Here is a 19,915-nt window from a genome sequence, read left to right as displayed (position 1 = left end):
CTGTAAATCAAGATAGTGGGGTCACTGCTGTGTTTTGCTAGTACAGTAAGAGAGCTCCCTGCTTCTCACACGTCTCAATCACAATCAAATATTCTCTCTCTCCCTCTCCCTTAAAAGTTAGGAGTGAGCAAAGCCTATCAAATGCTTAGTTTAGGATGAGGGACCTCCTCATGGCCTCCTCCTCTTCACCTATCCCTCCAAATTCATCCCTAACCCTCAACAACAGGCTCATCAGAACCTTTCCAACAAAAACCCCACAAAACCCTACTAAAACCACTCTCTCTCTCAAATATCTCTCTTCAACCCCTCTTCTATCTGATATTAGGCCAGACCTTGGCTTGCAAAATCCTAGTTCCTTGAAATTCTATGCTTCAATGGCTTCGAAACTTGCAGAAAACGGAAGGCTGGATGAATTTTCGATGCTTGCGGAGAGCTTCATTGGCTCAGGCATGGCTCCAGGCCACTTTGTTGAAGCTCTCAGTATTAAGCATGTTTCAGCTGGTTTTGCTCTGTGTTTGAAGAACGGAGAGTTTGATACAGTGCTTGGAGTTATGGAGAAGTTTGATAAGCTTGGGATTTGCCCTTCTTTGATTTTTGATGGTTCAGCTAGGAGGTTGCTCTTGAGTGCATGCAGAAGGGTTTTGGATGGTGATAATATTGGGGAATTTGTGCGGTTGGTGGAGATTTTTGCAGGTTCTTAACTTTCCTTTGATTTCATTTTTCATTGTCTATGATAGTTTGATCTCACTCTTCTTATACTGTTAAGCTCACTTTGGTTTTATTAATGGTGATGGGAGTTGTGGGTAGTTTTTCTACTTTTTAAATTTAGTGTTTCGGAATGGTTGGAGAAAATGTTTCCTTGAGTGTTGGTTGAGTCTGCTGTCGGAAGCGAGTGGAAATCCTCTATGATTTTTGAACTTTTTCTTTCTTCTATTGAGAATTCTAGAAAATGGCTATGTAAACTATGGAGAGGTCATATGACGGTAATGTAGGGGAAATTCTTGATGTACTTTTGCTTTTTATATTTCTTTTGTCAAATTACTTGATATGATTGTTGTTTGTGAGAGTTTGGAGCACCTGTTAGTTTATGGAATATCAGTCATTGTTGTTCTATCGGAAAATTTAATGTGGATGATTGTATTAATAGCTTCGGGATCACCTATTTGAAATTCAATGCAAGTTTTGCAAGTTCTTAGTTTGTATCTTCATTGCCTTACCTTTGAAAAAGGTCAATTTGGTTCCACTGATGATGGGCTCGTTTTTCAAAATTCATAAATATAAGGAACAGCATGAAGTAGGGAACTTCTTGTAAGCAGTTTAGTAGCAAAATTTCTCTTTTCTTTTCGGTAAAAATCCATGGGGTTATTTGTTTAGAGCGTTACATGAAGGGAAGTGCTAATAAGTCAGTCTCCCCAGGCGCATTAAATTTAGTTAGATTCATTTCTATCTTATAGTGTTGAGTGATGCTTTTCTATATGCATCCGGCAATCTCTTCAATTCAAATCTTACTGGGATAATCCCGAGTTTTACCAGGGTGCATCTAGTTGTATAACTGGACTTTTCAATGGATTGTTGTTGTTTGTTACCTTGTCATCGGGCAAAAAAGAAAAAAAATTGGAGCCTTAATTTCCTCAATATAATATAATTAGTACTGAGCCAAGTACAATGGAACATTTATTTTGGCCAATGGATACCATCAAATGCATCTTTTCTTTTTGGGATTTGGACCATTTCTCAATTTTTGTGTTGTCATCGTGGTGCAGAGGCCATGGTAATCTTCTATATCTCATTCCATACATCCAATTTACTGGATGTTTCTGAGAGACACCAACCCCGCTTACTAATGAACACAAATTGGGCATGGAAGGGTTGCTTGCTCTTCTAAAATTCATTAATTTCTAATCTTGGTTGAATCATCCCCTTTGATGTACGAAAAGGAAAATGGAACGAGCCCATGTTTTTCTTTATGCTGTTATGTTGCATCCTGTATTAATCATCTTTTATGAGAGGTTGTGGGTTGCTCTACTATAATGCTAAATTGTAATTCAAATGAAAATGGGTCAGTTTTAATGCATACATAGGTCAGTGCTTGACAGATGTAATTAAAAATAGCCATGTATCACCTATTCAGTAAAATTAGACCTATCTGAAGTGTCTCCCCTTTTCCTGCACTAAACCATCAGGATAATATCAATACCCTGACATGATGAACCAATGAAAAGATTAGCATATATACGAGTGCCTAGATCGCCTTTTTGGTGAGCTATATGCACATCGAAAGAGGCCTGATATCTTAAAGATTATTGGCACTTAGCTGGCTTAGGTTTCTGATTACTTGATTCAAATCTTGTTGGAGCTAATCTATACTCAACTTCCCTGTGAACTACTAAGAGAAAGTGCACATTGATTCCCAAACTTATACCCTGCAAATGACCATCATATTAGTAGTTCTACTTTTCAGTCCTATAATCTCTGGAATATCATTGGGCAATTAAAACTGGTACTGAATCAGATACATTTTTTGTTAGGATTAATCACTGCCCTAGATACCAGAAACACCCTTTGAAAGGTGAAAGCCCTCAAAACTTCCAAATAGTGGAAGAAGTGGCTAAAACTCAGATGCTTAATTTTATGGTAGGATGATCTTAGAATGTTCCTCCTCCAAAATAATGTTGCATGTACATGGCTTGTCAAATCAACATGATATAATCACCAGTCAAAACCTTTCTTGTGTCATGCACTAAAAGAAATGGCCACTCTTAGGGGATTAAGCCTTTGATATGTTCTTTACCTAGCAGTCCATAGATTTTAACTGGGACTTCCTAGTATGTAGACTCCCTCAAAAAGCCTCATTACCTTGATATAATTGCTTATTATTCTTTCAAGAGTCAAAGGATAGCTTCCTCACCGTTTTCGTCCCTTATATCTAACATCACTCACTGCTTATGTGCATGACATTCTTGAGGGATAACCTAAAAATCAACAAACTTAATGCGTGTCGTCTTCTTTTTGATGCCCATCATTGTAGTGGTTGAAATTTGAACAATTTTCTCCTCCACTTTCCATTGCAAAATTCAAAGTTCACCTCAATATACCTTCACAGGCTGTCATGGTATGATATCACGTTGTCTGGGGTCTCGATACTACACCTTATTCTGGTAAGATCTACATGAAATAGATCCAGAGCTCCTGCATACTGCCTAGAGGATGAATTATCGCTCCACATTTCTCAATCTTTGGATTCACTACTTTTTAGATGCTCTGCTCTATGCTTTCTGATGTTGATTAGTGTGAAATAATGAGATTTTCCATTACATGTGTAGCAAAGTCTATTTCACTTTTCTTGGTCTAGCTAAATAGAATACCCCTTTTGAAGCCCTGTCAGTGGTCATCATGAGTTCTTTTAATATTCTTATTAGTCAATTGTTTAATTCAATTGTTTTGTCATATTTGATGACCACCAAAGTGATAATGGAATTAATGATGTTTCAATAAAAGTGCTTAGGAAATACAAATATTGTATGGTTCTTTGAGTTGGAACAAAATGGTTACGCGGTCGCAAAAATTGATCTTGGAAGTTCTAATTAAGGTTCTTCTTCTTTTGCTCTAGGTTATCGGTTCTCAGTAAAAGATGTTGTGAAACCAACTTTCATCTTACAGGCTTGTATTGATAGGCATGATCCTTTTATGGCTGGGAGGTATTATGAAATATACCCTTAACCCAACTTCTTCCAAGTTGGTTTCTATATCGTGCCTTTCAAGATTAAAATGATTTTGGATGTTATACATTATTGGGTTAAGTTTAAATCTTGGGTTAATATCATAGTTTCAGACCTTTCTATTGATTATTTCTTTGTCTTCAAGTGATTTAATTGTTCACTAAAATGTTTTGTGATGAAACTGAGAACCGAGTAGCATGCTTTCTAGTTAAATTGGCTTCTTCATAATCTTATCCTGGTAATACGTTGATTTGTTTTTGAGAATTATGCCGAGATGAAATTTTGGCCTGCTGGAAGGAGAACATTACCATTTAGATTTAAACGTGCCATACAGGAACTTGTAGAATTATTAAGTGTTATACCTTTGTCAAGTGTTGTACCTTTTTCAGAAACAAAATGTTACAAAGAATATAGTACAAGAAAACAAACAAATTACATGACAAATATAAATTGTGAGGTTCATATGAGCTTGTTATGATCATTTGTTGGAGCCTACTTTATTGTCATTTTCACAGTTCAAGGTTGGTTCCTCGATATGTAGAGCAATATGGAGGGGCTGGGGCTGTCCGATAATATTCTTGGAATGCTGTAGGGGTTTATTGTTTTAAAAGAGGCATAACTTTGTGATGCTAGACCTGATTGTTCAAACTTGAGTCCACCCTCCATACTTCTAGAAGGTTCTTATGTACAACAGTATATGTCAAGGAGATAAACCTTCAATACAAAATGAATAGAGCAATATGGAGGGGCTGGGGTTGTCCGAGAATATTCTTGGAATGCTGTAGGGGTTTATTGTTTTAATATAGGCATAACTTTGTGATGCTAGACCTTATTGTTCAAACTTGAGTCCACCATTTTTATGATTGAGCCCTCCATACTTCTAGAAGGTTCTTATGTACAACAGTACATGTTAAGTAGATAAACCTTTAATAAGAAATGAATTTTTTTATAGGAACCAGACCAATTTTGGAACTTCTAGGGACAAATATGTGTATATAGCTCCTAGGTTTCCGAGCTCTATATCCTCCAATGTAAGCCCATAAGCTGTCTAGATGTATCATGGCTTAAAAAAAATTAAATTGGAGTTCATACACAAGAAGTGTCGTAAAAAACTAAACTCTAAAGGGGGAATTCTTTCCTTCTATGCATTGTTCATATGCAATAAAGTTAGTACTGAAAACTGATCTAGTTTGTACAAATTTCAATGTTTCTGTTCCTTCTCCTAACTTGTATCTTTTATTTTCTCCTAACTGATCTAAATGAGCTGCTCCCAACAAACTAGATTGAGTTTATATGTATTTATGCATCCAGCAAGATTTTTTTTTTTTTTTGAATTCAAAAAAGGATGAAGTTTTATGAATCGTGCTTTCATCATCATCATCATCATCAGAGCCTTTTCCTAACAATTTGGGGTCGGCTACACGATGAATTTTCTATATGTATATGTTTGTGCACGTGCTGCATGCCTGAACATTTGTATCATGCGGCTATATGTATGGTTCAACTTTGTGAGGAACATGATTGATACAATCTACAAGAAATGAGTGCTATAAAGAATTCAAATGAAATACTCCCAGGCCATCTTGGAACTTGGATATGCATTTCTGTGGATTGTCTTTGCATTTGTTTACTTTTCACAATACATTACACCTATTGTAGATGATTGTAATTTTGATTCATTCAAACTGCAACAAATAAGTTTTAATTGAAAAGCAGCAATTTATGATAAAGTAGTTCCTTATGGTTCTGTTTGGTTCCTTGGATTTTTCAATCATGTGGAAAAGTGTATCCTGGAATTGGCATTTCCTTGAATATGGTGTACTGTTTGGATTACATCTGGTAGAAACCAGGAAAATGCAAATTCACTATTTGGATTTCCTGGAATATTTTTTTTCTTGGAAATGCAAATCCTCTCTCTAAAATTTTTGAGATAGTTTCTCTCTCTAAAATTTGATATGGTTTTTGCTCTAAAATTTTAGTACTCTCTTCAAAAACTTAAAATTTGAAATAGTTTCTCTCTCTAACTATAAAAAAAATAGTTTCTCTCTAAAATTTTTGAGATAGTTTATCTCTCTAAAAATTTTAGATACTCTCTAAAATTTGATATAGTTTCTCTCTCTAAAATTTTGAGATACTTTCTCTATCTAAGGCTTAAAATTTGAGATAGTTTCTCTCTATAAAAATTTTCAAATAGTTTTGCTCTCTAAACAGTTTCAGGTAGTTTCTCTATCTAAAATATGATATAGTTTCTCTCTCTAAAAATTTAAAATACTTTTTCTATCTAAAACTTAAAATTTAAGATAGTTTCTTTCTAAAAAATGGGACATAGTTTCTGTCTGTAAGAAATTTTTGGTACTTTCTCACTCTAAAATTTGATTTGTTACTCTCTGTAAAATTTTAAGATGTGTTCTCTCTCTAAAACTTTAGCTTTGAGTTAGTTTGTCTCTCTAAAATTTTCAAGTAGTTTCTTTCTCTAAAATTATAATATAATCTCTCAAGAGAATTTACAATTTGAGATAGTTTCTCTATCTAAAAATATTGCAATAGTTTTTCTCTAAAAATTTCAGGTATTTTCTCTATCTAAAATTTGATATAGTTTCTCTCTCTAGAAATTCAGGTAGTTTCTCGATCTAAAATTTGATATAGTTTTTAATCTTTAAAATTTCCTTATACTCTCTATCTAAAACTTAAAATTTGAGAGAGTTTCTCTCTGTAAAAGTTTTGAGATGTTTCTCTCTAAAAGTTGTTAAATAGTTATTCTCTTTAAATTTTAGTATAGTTTCCTCTCGTTAAAATTTTAAGATACTCTCTCTCTAAAATTTTGAGATGCTCAATCTGAAACATGAAGTTTGAGGTAGTTTCTCTTTAAAAAATTGAGATAGTTTCTCTCTCTAAAAAATTCATGTATTTTCTCTCTCTAAAAAATTTCAGGTAATTTCTCTCTCTAAAATTTGATATAGTTTCCCTTTCTTAAATTTTAATATGTTTTCTCTCTCTAAAATTTGATATAGTTTCCCTCTCTAAAATTTTAATGTGGTTTCCATGAAATGTCAATTCCACCTATTTTCGTGGAATTGAGATTTTCAAAATTTAGTCTGAAAATGAGTATTTAGGAATCCCATGGAAATCTCAATTCCAACAGAAATGTGAATTCTAAACGAACAAAACACGATTGCTCAGCCTTTTCTAGGAAAAGTAACTCCTTGAAATTTGAGTCCAAGGAGGCAAACGGGCCCTAAGAGTACTATGTCCAAGAATAGAAGATCAAAATTTCTTTGAGATTGTGCTTGGTTATGGGTGTCCATAAATGTTGGTATTAAACATCAACATTCCTTTGTAGGTATGCAAGTATTCTTCCTCATGCAGATGTTTGGTTCAATTTCTTAATATGTGAATTTGGGAAGAAGAAAGATTTGCAATCTGCCTTAGTTGCTTTTGAAGTATCAAAGGGGAAATCTGTTAGTCCAAACATGTACATATACCGGAGTATCATTGATGCTTGTGGTTACTGTGGTGACTCGTTGAAGTCCAGGAGCATTTTTGAGGTAACTGCTAGTGGTCCATATCTAGTCTCTGAGGTCATCCTCCATGTGCTAGTTATCTTTATGCACATGCCTGTATATGTGAATTGCATTTTTTTTATTCTCCTTTTGCATATGTCTACTTTCTTAAACAATGCTTATGTCAATACGGGTATTAGAGTTCCCTTTCCATCCTCTGGAATAATTCTATGTATGAGTAAGAGAATATTTATGCATTTATTTTTTAATTTGATCACTGCTTCGATTTATAAAGAATTATTCTATTGCAGGACTTGTTAGTTCAGAAGATCACTCCAAATACTTTCGTGTTCAACAGTCTGATGAATGTGAATGCTCATGATTCGCATTATGCCTTGCATATATACAAGCAAATGAAAGTAATGCCATCTCCTTCTTTGACTTCCTCTTGTATTATAGGTGGGTTACATAAATCGATCAAGTGTTTGTGCATCTGTCCTTGGAAATAGTTTCTGTTTCTCTTTTTATTTATGCTGGATGATTGGCATTTGCATAATCTCTTCAATGAGTTTTCTATTATTCCAGTGTTAGAAGAAACCATGTTAAGTATTTTTTTCTGTAATTTACTATTATGTAACCACATCGAGTGATGCATGACCATATTGTTGAGCATTTTCTTTCTCCTTAACACCCCTGCTGTGGTTAAAAAACTATGTTTAAGTACTCAGCAGGATGATATATTCCGTACATTTTTATTTTTGTCTCCGATTTATTTTGTCCTTTGTTTTATAATGGGATACTTTGCAGTATTGCACTCTATTGTATTTCACTAATCTTTTCATAACCATGCCATCTCCAGAAATTAGGTGTTGCTGCAGATATGGCTTCTTATAATGTGTTATTGAAGGTGTGTTGCCTCGCTGGAAGAGTTGATTTGGCTCAAGAAATCTATGAGGAGATACTTCAGAGAGCCTTGTTTGGTGGCCTAAAGTTGGATGTTATCACCTATAGTACGATAATCAAGGTATACAAAATCTTATGGTGTCATCTTCCAAGTCCTTCCTATACACTGTTCACTGTTTTCTTTTTCCTGTAAATGCTCCCATGTACTTGTTGGTTGAGATCAGGTATCTGATGCTAGGGGATGCATGTTGACTTAATGTCTATTTGACTGATTTCTAGGTATTCGCAGATGCAAAAATGTGGGAAATGGCGTTTAAAATAAAAGATGATATGATATCTGCTGGTGTTAGCCCAAACATAGTCACTTGGTCATCATTGATTAGTGCCTGTGCTAATGCAGGGCTAGTAGAACGAGTCATTCAGGTCCTTGAAGAAATGCTTGTCGTTGGTTGTGAGCCAAATACTCAGTGTTGCAACATTCTTCTCAATGCATGTGTCGAGTCGTGCCAATTCGATAGAGCTTTTCGTATTTTTCATTTCTGGAAGCAAAATGGGTTTTCAATGGGTAGTAATGCAAAAGAATGTGGAAGCAAGACAGTTACAGATATCAAGCAGAATGAATACTTTTCAAGTGGAAACCATGAATTCCATATTACTAGTGATGCATTAGATCCGCATGATTTAAATTTCTCTGAGGTTATTCCTTTCAAACCCACAGTTGCCACATACAATATATTAATGAAAGCTTGTGGTACTGATTACTACCGTGCACAAGCTTTAATGGATGAGATGAAGGCTGGAGGTCTTTCTCCTAATCACATAAGTTGGTCAATTTTGATTGATATATGTGGAAGGTCGTACAACATGAAGGGTGCAATACAGGTTAGACTATTTATTCTATGTGTTTGCATTCAGTTCTTTATTTCATATAAACTATTTATTGACCATTGACTCAATGAATATGTTAGTTAGCTGCTATTCCCAAGAACAACCAGTTGCAGCTTGCTTTGTGTCACTTACATTTTGAAGCCTTGTGATGATTAATCTGGATTCTGAGTCCTTGCAATTACTAAATTTTATTTCTTTAGATATTTATGATTTTCCAGGATGTTCTTGGAATCTGTCAGCTTCAAGTTGAAATTATTCTGTGTACTGTAAATAATATCCTTCAATGTACCAATGGCTGAATAGGACCAATGTGGATCCATATTATCAACTTAAAAAGTGCTTATATTTTACTGATATTCAACGGAATTAAAATGTCAGGAGGAGGAACTCAGGCACTGTTCTAAATTTGCTTATTCTTGTACTAAAGGAAATCATAGCCAGCATTGGAAAAGATCTGTCTTGTGCTGCCTTTTCTTATCCTGCATTTATATCAGGTGCTTCAACTGTCCAATGCAACAATGGATGGTTGGGGGGTTCATCCTCTGATCAAAGTCTTCAAAATTTTAACGGACTTCTTTATACATGCATTTCATATTTTTTATATTTTGGATTGAGGGACCTTTATCTGTTGAAACAAAGAACTTTGTGTTTCAGCAAAATGTTATGTTGACTGTTGGCAGGTGTTGGGGTCGGAAAATGATGGGGGCTCGTGGGCACATCATTAGTTTTCCAAAGCACATTTTTTTTTTTTTGATCTTTTTCTTTTAGCATGATGAAGAAAGTAGAACAGGAGAGAGTACTGGGGGTTTAAGTTTTAAGAGAGAGATATTCAAGTATTGAGAGGGATAGAGATACCGAGGTTATTGACATTAGAGATATGACAGTAGGGGGAGATCCTCTTACATGTAATATAAGAGGAAGGTTTCTGGTGCTTAAGGGCTGGAGCATCATGGGAACCATGAGCCACAAACAAAGGAAATGAAGAAAAGGGTACTGGAAAAGATTGCTCCCTGAACTATGTTTTTATGCCTTCTGTTCTATGCCAAGGAGGAGGATTCTTTAGTGAGCAGTAGATATTTATAGTCACTGTAAAGAATGCACTATAGTAAATGGTGTGTGCCGGTATGTGCATGTGTGTGCGTGCATCTAGGGTCTTGACAATTATAGCACCATATTCCAGGTGTGAATTCTACTTCCAGCGCACGTAACAAGAGAAGTGTGAACTCATCTCGGGACTTTGTCATTTTGCTGAGCTGAGTCAGATGGGTGAGAATTGACCATGTCTAATTGAGAAAACAGTGTAATTTTTAGACTTGCCTGTATCTTAATAGGCTTGCTAAGACTCAGCCGTGAACTGAGGCGAGTTTACTCAGACCTAGTCTTGGTTGGCTGGCTGATTTTTAAAGTCATACATGCGCGAACATGGACATAATTCTAAGTTACATTCCAGGACCCATGTACACACACAATTGTCGGTGTTTCCACACATGCATTCGTACATTTGTGTTTGTGTGTATGCTATACAAGGACAGTTGCTTATAGTTAAAGGTCGCTGACTTGAGTAGCTCTATTGAAGAAGAGAATGTCAAGAGTACCATTGCAAAATCCAATATCCATTAGGGAGGGTTTTTTTTTTTTTTGGTTTAGTTACCGATCAAACAGGAATTCTTGTATGGAGTCTCACTGTTTTGAACTGCCATAAATAACATTCATATGGAGTTTGCTTGTGTTATGTTTCAACTTTATTTCAGTTATCAGCAGTACACCTGGCCTGCTTATTCTTAGATATGCAATTCGTTAGGATGATGGTAGAATGCTTCGGGAAACAATGTGTGAAGTTTCTCAAGGAGAGGTGGACGAAGTGGAAGACATCCTATGATAGGAAGATGAAAAATGGCAAACTAATGAGAGGAGACATGCTCCAATATTCAACAAAGACTAATGGAATAATAAAGGAATCATGTTTTACTCAATATTTGCCAACTCGGTATACTGGGAGATGAGTTGGTAGCATGCTAGGTCAAGTCAACTTGGTGCTCGAGTGATTCAACTCAGTTACTTGTGGAGGTTTTATTCTTATAATCAATCTCAATTTTTAACCTTGAATTATTCAATCTGTATGATACATAACAAATAAAGTAACCTCTATATAGTAAATATATAGGCAAGTCACATGGTCGGGTTGGCTAAATATGAGAGTAGTTTATTTGTCATATAAATGGCTTATCACAGTTAATAATACAGCAGCACTAAAGAAGGAGAGAATAGAAAGAGAGATCAAAGGCTTGATTAGAAAGAAAGATGGGGAGGTGAGATACTTTGAGAAAAGAAAAGGAAGAGAGAAGGTCATGTGAGGTCTAACTTGTGAACCCCATGCACTTCTGTACTGTATTATATTAATTATAAAATTGACTTAAGTAGAAGAAGGATACATAAGTCCTTAGGGGCTTAAAATACAATTAAAAGAAAACTAGAAGCCAATATTCACTTTCACATTACTCCCCCTTAGCATGGTGCATAGACCTCAATCATGCCCAACTCCTCTAAGATAAATAGTATTCGAGGTTTCCCATGGCCTTTGTTAGAATATATGCTAGATGATCTTCAGTCATCACATAAGGAAGACAAATTTCTCTATTAGTAACTCTTCCTCTGATAAAATGCTGCTTCGATCTTACTGGGCTGGATTGGGAGCTATATTAATGGCTGCCTTGTTATCAGAATATAAGGATATTGATTTCTTTACCAGAAACCAAGTTCTCGTGATAGGATTTTCAACCACAGAAACTCACGTGCTCCATGAGCCATGGATCGATACTGTGCTTCAGCACTTGAATGGGCTACAATTGATTGCTTTTTACTTCTCCAAATTATAAGGTTACCTTGTGTATATTAACCTGTCGTAGATCTCTATAATACAACCAGCCCAATCTGCATCTCTATAAGCCTCAACTAATGGCATGGTCAATGAATAGTTTTTGTAAGAAGGTGCATTCCAGTTCATAAGGTAATCCAAACTTTTCTGATTGATGATTTCTTTTCAGAATTTTATCTGCTCTATAGTACTCATTCCTGCTCTAGATTGGGATTTGAATCTGGCCTCACTAAGTTTTGGTTGCTAAACTTCATTTTCCTTGCATGTAATACACTTTTTGTTGGATGATATGTGTGTGTTGTTTATGATGTCAAATAATATTGTCAGCAATTCTCATACGCCTCATATACTTTTGTCTTACTCAATACAAAAGTTAACATATTCAAAAGAATAATGTTGTCAGCAATTGGTTAATATATCTTTGGCTAGAAATTTCTTTTTGTGAACTGTATTATCATTGATAAACTAATGGTGCTTTATGATGCAATATTTTTGTGTATTTTGTGTTTGTGATGTAGGCATTCAAAAGCATGTACAATGCAGGTATTATTCCTGATGTTGTTGCATATACAACAGCAATCAAGGTTAGTAGTGCGATCAATGTATCTTCCTGTTTAATAATTATTAGCATTCTTTCATGAGTGAGATCTACTTGTTTTGCTGTATTGATAATGTTCTGCAATATTATTGTTTTCACACCAAATTTATTTCCCAATTTTGAATTTTCAACAAGCAGATTTCTTGTTTATAATGGGCTTCGTCACATTCTATTGACCTATAATTCGACCTTTGGGATCCCCATTTTCTGTAATTACCTGCAAGAACAGTTCTAAGTTTATTCATCAAAAAGTAAAGACAAAAATAATCGACATAATTCTGTGTGATTAACGACTAGGGAAATCCACCTATACTATTTTTTTGCTGCTCCTCAGATAGAGAAGGAATTGAATCATTTGAGAGTGCATATGGCATTATACTTTTTTTCTGGAGTGAAACAATGGAAATTTTGGTATGTTGACCTTGCTTGGTGTTCAAAAAATAATTAAACCAAGGCATGTAAGTTGATCTCAAATTTGTTTTCTTTTTTTGTGTCCCTACTTCAAAGGAAACTCTTTTTACCGGATTTCAACTTTTGAATTCAAGACATTCCTTACATAGAGATTTCCAAGTTCCTGCTTACACAGCAAGATATATTTTTTTGATGAAGTTAAAGATTTGTGTTAATAAAAAGGAGCACAGCAAGATATTTTATCAGAGACATCCAATAAAATTGGAAAATTTGGTTTCTGAGTGCTTGCTTAGCAAGCTTACGTGCCACAAATTTGATCTCGACCTGTATAGATGCGACAATGGAACATTTTCTTTTCTTGAAATTTTTTGTAATAGCTGTTAAAAATATGGTTACTATGGAGAAATATGATGTACAGTACGGATAATTATTTGAAGTCTAAACACGTCTAAACAGTATCAAGCACACAGCCACATAAACAGAACTGTATAGTGGTGTGAATTGATTTATCTATGTGCTTTGCTGCTTGGTTGAAACAATTAGTTTGCTTTTGTGATGGACAATTGATTGAATTCAACTCTAGGTAAGAATGAAAACTGGTTAGCTTTGGAAGATTCTTGTCCGATATCTTAGTATGGTTTCAAAAAATAATTTTTGGGAGCTGGTTTGAATAATTCAAGAAGTTTGGTTTGATTGTTTATGTTTGCAATAACATTCTTTTGTATTGGTAGGCATGTGTTGGTAACAAGTACTTCAAAATGGCGTTTTCATTATTTGAGGAGATGAAAAGACACCGGTTGCAGCCTAATTTGGTGAGTGTTATCTAGATAATAATTGTGTTGCCATTGTTGATCTCCAAATGTTTTAAGGTTCTCAAGTGTGATATTAATCTTGTAGCGTATATATGGATACATAGTAATTTACAAAGTTAAATTCGAACATTCAAAAGCTATCATAATGTTTTTATGTGATTGCAATTGAAGTACAATGAGTATCAAAACTAAATTATATTGTAAAGCGGGTGTACTATGCTCCTGCAGGAGTGTTCTGTACATTTACTCCCTTGGGCAGGAGACTACCTTGGGAAGATTGTTTTGATCCAAAATTTTGGGAACCACCTAAAAATCACTAGATGATTATATTCAAAAGAAAAAGTTCAAATTTTGAGTTTTTAATGCTAAGACCTCACCATTAAGAAATAGGACAGTTTCTATTCAATCTTGAGGCATTATTGTTTGAAAAAAGTTTATATAGAGTTGAGGCTCTAAACAATCCAATTAGGGCCCACCTCAAAAATTTCACTAGAAGAGGTCGTTTTGATGCCCAAATATCCTCAAATTGATCATCTCAACATCAAGATGCATGAACATGAGAAAAAAATGGATTTCAAGTTTTAGAAATAGTGCACCGTGTAACGCATTTTTGGACCGTCAATTTCAAGATTTTCAAGTTTTTATAGATCTGCTCGATCTATACTATGTTTGAAGCTTTAAATTTTATAATTATAGATGAAAATATTTTTTAAGGCTATCACAAAAAATTTCAGTATTAAACGAAAATTTTCGACACTATTTGAAGGTGCGCTTTACTTTGATTGTTTAGAGACTAGGCTCTATACAAACCGCACCCTTATTGTTTTCATGCCTATGGACAACACAATTTGGACCTTTTTATTTTTGGTGAGTATAGCATATAGGTTTAGGACGTTATATCCCCAAAATTTACGGTCCGGAAAATACTCCTAGATTGGGTTTTGCACAGAGGGAGTGAATGGCCAGTATGCTCCCTCGGAAGCATGAAATCTTTTGGCTAGATTGTAAAATACTTCTTTTCTGCTTTTTGTTTCTCTAACTATTGCCATGATGTATCCTGTTAAATGAACATCTTTTACTTGGTGGAAGTGTTTATACTTTGAGGATCACAAGATCCTGAAGTTACATGCTTTGCAGGTGACATACAATACTTTGTTGACTGCTCGAAGTAGATATGGATCCTTGGATGAAGTTCTGCAATGCTTGGCAATATATCAGGACATGCGTAAAGCAGGGTATGTAAAATATTAAATCCAACACCATTTGAGCATTGGTTAATCCAACAATTTCTTAAACTATGCAGATATAATTCAAATGATCGTTTCTTGAAGGAACTACTTGAGGAGTGGTGTGAGGGAGTGATATCTGATAAAGGTAAACGGTGGAGTGAGTTGAATATTGACAAATGTGATAAAGGAAGTGAAGTTTATGGTCCTCAAAGCCTGCTTCTTGAGAAAGTAGCTGCATATTTACAAGAGAACTTTGCAGAGAACTTGACAATTGATCTTAGAGGGCTTACAAAGGTAGAGAATCCTGTAGATATTCATTAAAATTTTCATTATTGGGGAGAACAATTTGTATTCTCTTGGACCCATGTTAGTTTAACTAGCCTTGGTTTTATGGTTCATTCTTATATATATATATATATATTCCTAATCCATAAATAAAAGAAGTTAATGCCAGCTGAATTTCAACTGTCAAGTAGATATTTCTCATCAACTCTGTTAGATGAATTGAATACTTACATTCCATGAATTAACAGGTCGAGGCTCGAATCATTGTCCTTGCAAAGCTGCGGATGCTTAAAGAGAACTACATTCTAGGTCTTCCATCTTTTGCATTACTTGTTGTACTCTCTCTCTCTCTCTCTCTCTCTCTCTCTCTATATATATATATATATATATATATATATATATATATATATATATATATATATATATCAATATATATATATATATAAGGGGAAATGATATCATGTCACTATGCCATTATAATATAATGAAACCACACTTTTAGAAAACCATGTTTGTGGAATTTGTATGACCCAGAATTTTGTATGCACACTCTCTTCATCTCAGTAATCAATCTCCAAAAAAAGAATTAATTTGCATCCTATATGTGGTCAAAATGAGTTTTCTCCTACAATGAATCTAGACCGTCCATTTGGTGAATTTCAAGATCTAGGCCTTTATTAATTCAAAATCAATTTTTTTCTTTTTTAATGTTGTTAATTTAATGATAATAAAGTTATCTAAAAAATTTGAAAAGAAAAAAGATCCTTCTAGGACCTAGATCTAAGTATGTCACCAAAATGGACTGGCTATGTTAATTGGGCTAAAAAACACTTTCTAGGTTGTGTTTTCAAATTTTACTTTTTCATGATTGTTCATTAGAATGAAAAGAGTGTATATTTTAAAATTTGGGTCAAACAAATGGCTTTGACATAGTATTTGAAGATTGTTTCATTATATTACTATACAACCGTTGCATAAAATTACTCCCCATTTATATAATTGTATTTGGAGCTATCTTATCTAAAATTATTATATTCTGCATAATTTTATTTTGTTAACTTTTTCAGTGATTTAGAAAATTACTTTGAATACTATAAAAACAACTTTTCAAAAGATGAACTTGCATGTATAAACTGCCTATAAACATATCTCAGATAACTTTATGTTGGACACTACCAAACGATAGATAATTAATTCTCAGGACTAATTTTATTGAGTGAATTATCAGTGATAGATAATTTATTATCAGGACTAATTTTATTGAGTGAATTATCAATGATAACGAGTATCTCCAAACAGGCCCATAAAATGGAACCACTTTATAAATCATGCCGGAGATATATATAATGAAACTGTTCCTTTAATTATGTTAGGAGCAATTCTATGACCCCAAATTTTGCACGGACTTTCTCTCCATTCCAAGGTTCAATTTCAGAAAATAAAAATTCGAAAATGCTCCCTAAAAAGTAAACTTTTTGAACACAAGTAACTTAGGTCGTCATTTGATGGGGGGGATTGTATATAATGAGACTATTTACGGGGAGTGCAGGGAGGTCACAATTACTTGCACAACCATCTGATGTGAAATTTGATAGTTTTGGTGTCAAAAAGTTCAAGAAAATTTCTTTTGAACTTTGTCTTTGGGCAATGAAATAAATGCAGCCACCCAATTTCACATCCAATGACCAAGGTTAATTGTGACCACCTTGTATTAAAGGTAAATAGTCTCTTTATGTACTTTCCCTATTTTTCATCCCGGAATTGGCCTTATCATCACCAGTTGAACAATTTTATAAAAGAAAATTGATTTTGAGTTCTTAAAGTCCTAGATATAAATGATCACCAAATGGGGGCTACATTCATCGTTGCTGGACTCATTTGAACCTTTTGTAGGATGCAAATTTGATTTTTCTCTTTTTGAGATTTATCTTTGGGATGTAGGTAGTTTATATTCAATTTTCTTTTAGGCTGGCCTCTAGGTTGATTATGTTACATCCCCAAAACTTGGGGTCCTAGAAATACTCCTAGCGAGTCTTTGCCCGAGGGAGTAAAGGTACAATTTGCTCCATGGGGCCATATATTCATATCTGTACACATATGGGAAGTGATTTCATGAAATGATTTCATATAGGAAAAAGTTTATATAAGGATGCAACTTTATAATGTAGAACTACGGATGCACCTCAAAAATCCATCGGAAAAGGTAGTTTTAATGTTGAAAAACCCTTTGATTGATCATCTCGACTTCGGGATGCATTACCATGAAAAATAAAAAAAATTTAAGTCTCAAAAATAGTGCATTTTACAACATATTATCTACCTTGTATATTTTCAAGATTTTCATATGTTTATAGATCTACTTGATTTTAGCCATTTTTGAGATATAAAATTTTATAATTACGTATAAAAATAGATTTTGAGATAATCCTAAGAACATTTTGCATATAAATTATATACCATGATAAAATTTGAAGGTGCACCTTACCTCTACAGCTACGGATGCATCCGTATGCCAACTACACCCTTTCATATATACTACATGCACATTTGTATGCATGTATTCATGTTCATGTATGAATATAAATGTGTCCCTTAAGGCCTTAACCATGTGATTTCAACAAATTGGGGGACTCTTATCTCGAACTCATTCAACCGACTGTGTGGAGGAATTACACCCACTTACTGTGTTGGCATTAGGACATGAGGGAACTGATTATTCCATGCAGTATATAGACAATTGCCATGGTATGAGGACCCTGGACACACACACAGTTTCCATTTGATTTTATTCTCTGGATGTTCGATTAATGAATGGAAGAGAAATGCCTCAAAGAGGATTATGCGGGCTAAGACATCATGACATTAGAAAAGCCTGATTTTCACCTCTTCCCTAGTTGAATCTTCATCATGTCATACCCTTCGTAGCATCAACTTTATGTGTTCTGCTACAGGTGAATGTGGCATTAAAAACCTGACTTATATGTTGGCAATCCATTTGCAAAGTTTCGGAGTGGTTCATTAGAATTTTTCTAAAAGTGATATAATAACTATGAAAAAAGGGTTATAGATATCATGGCTTAAGATGTTGCATTTGTTGTACGCAGGTAAACCTGTTCGAGATGATATGATTATCATCACTGCAAACACAAGATCAAATATGGATGCTGCAGAAACAGAGCTGAGGGTACGTGATGCAGTCATTAGAGTTCTTCAAGGGGAATTGGGCCTTTCCGTTTTGGAAGGTCCTGAACTTGGTGAGCTCTCTACAAGGCATGCACATGTTATCAGTTCTCTGTCCCCTGAAACTCTTACCATGTCAAAGAGGCCACAGTTACGTGAATATACAACTCGAAGACCTGTTGATGTCCAAAGGTTGAAGATCCCTCGGAGATCACTAAATCTGTGGCTACAGAAAGGAGTGGGCACCCAAAAGAGATGATCTTAATTCGTCGAGCTTGATCTCATTCAGTTTTGTATATTTATGTATGTTGTGTTATGTATATTGTTATCATTCTTTTTAAGGAAAAGGTAATAGAATCGCTGGTTTCGCTATACCTTTTGATGAATCATTGTGAAACACTTTCAGAACATGGTAAAGAGAGGGAATAGCAGAGGGAAGAAAGAGAAATAGGAAGGATAAAAAGTCGCGATGTTTCTCACTATTAAATCAAGAGTGGATCACCAGAGTCTATTCTAAATGAACAAAATGGAAGGTGAGAAGAGCCTGAGAGCAGTAAAATGTGTACCAAGGGGAATCCGGAAAGGTAGATATGACTCTATATGCAAAAACAAGAGAACATACACACACTCAAGACCGTATAAACAGGAGTATTTCATCAAAGAATGGATTTGGGAAGTGATCAAATCATTCGTGAGCAACACGTTTCATTTACAAGGGATCACCTTTGATCTGTGATTACAAAGATATAAAAAACTCAAAAGAAAAAGGACGAAAATTTACAGATATAAAGACCCATTATTCATATAAATCCTGTGAAACTTGCATATAGATGAGAGGCAGTCGAGCTGTGACTCTCTCTCTCTAGAACTTGTTCTGCATTTCCTGGTTTGCTCTCTCAAATCTTGAAAAATAGCACTATATTTGTATGTTTGAAGCTTTATGAACAACTATCCTTTGAGATTATCTCCCAGATTTTTGTTCGAACTCTCTCTAAAATTCTCCTAAAAAATATCATTTGCTCGTTGGAATACATCCTAATATAATGGTTGAGAATTGATATTCAAGCAAAAACCTTTAATCTTTGGCAAGTATTGAAGAAATAGGAATATGGATTAAAGAAAGATCAAATTAAGGGATGACTCTTAATCTCCGATGGAGTTTGGCAGGGAATACAATAATTAATATCTTGAATATCACTAAGCTCAATCAGATAATAGTCTTTCCAGGTTTCAAATGATACTCTAGTCTTTAGGGTTAGGAATAACTTATTTCATGATTTTAATCATTGAATTCCTAAGCAAGAGTACTTGATTTGGACTGTTGCAGTTTGGAATGTGGTCGGTTTGGATTGTTGCTTGATGCCATGATCAAAAGAAAAAGTTGCAAGGGAAAAGATAAGGTCATTTTTGGGACTATGTGCAAAATCTACTTTTGCATATTTAAGATGCAGGATACGGTGGGATGTTATAGAACCATATTGGGGGGCGCCATCGACTGAGTAAATGCAGGCTTTT

At 34.6% G+C, this 19,915-nt stretch overlaps 1 protein-coding gene across 9 annotated transcripts; it reads left to right on the top strand.

Annotated features, from left to right (window-relative positions):
- Positions 1-139: 139 nt before the first annotated feature.
- On the top strand, positions 140-18,772 carry LOC18423640 (Tetratricopeptide repeat (TPR)-like superfamily protein). Of its 9 annotated transcripts, none has more exons than XR_016061586.1 (12): positions 140-693; positions 3,611-3,698; positions 7,060-7,264; positions 7,531-7,638; positions 8,079-8,243; positions 8,402-9,004; positions 12,404-12,469; positions 13,626-13,706; positions 14,844-14,941; positions 15,038-15,229; positions 15,469-15,529; positions 18,325-18,772. XR_016061586.1 is itself a non-coding variant. In XM_006828239.4 (12 exons), the coding sequence occupies exons 1-12, from the start codon at positions 156-158 to the stop codon at positions 18,657-18,659; spliced, it is 2,568 nt and encodes an 855-aa protein (XP_006828302.1). In that variant the 5' UTR covers positions 140-155; the 3' UTR covers positions 18,660-18,772. The 9 variants fall into 9 exon arrangements, 7 of the variants coding, with proteins under 7 accessions (XP_006828302.1, XP_088731035.1, XP_088731033.1 ...); XM_006828239.4 differs by having other exon boundaries at positions 15,010-15,229; XM_088874909.1 differs by having other exon boundaries at positions 7,531-7,678; positions 15,010-15,229.
- Positions 18,773-19,915: the final 1,143 nt, after the last annotated feature.

This window comes from Amborella trichopoda, chromosome 8, assembly GCF_054954075.1.
Source record: "Amborella trichopoda isolate Santa Cruz 75 chromosome 8, AtrichopodaSantaCruz75HAP2 v2.0, whole genome shotgun sequence".
NCBI lineage: Eukaryota > Viridiplantae > Streptophyta > Magnoliopsida > Amborellales > Amborellaceae > Amborella > Amborella trichopoda.
Note: the sequence above shows the minus strand (reverse complement) of the source record. Positions and strands in the feature narration are given on the sequence as shown.

Excerpts from the sequence above, each read along its gene's own strand:
- LOC18423640 (XM_006828239.4), top strand. The coding sequence starts at position 156 with ATGAGGGACCTCCTCATGGCCTCCTCCTCTTCACCTATCCCTCCAAAT. Across the intron at positions 13,707-14,843 it reads ACCGGTTGCAGCCTAATTTG|GTGACATACAATACTTTGTT; the intron begins GTGAGTGTTATC and ends CATGCTTTGCAG. Across the intron at positions 15,530-18,324 it reads TAAAGAGAACTACATTCTAG|GTAAACCTGTTCGAGATGAT; the intron begins GTCTTCCATCTT and ends TGTTGTACGCAG.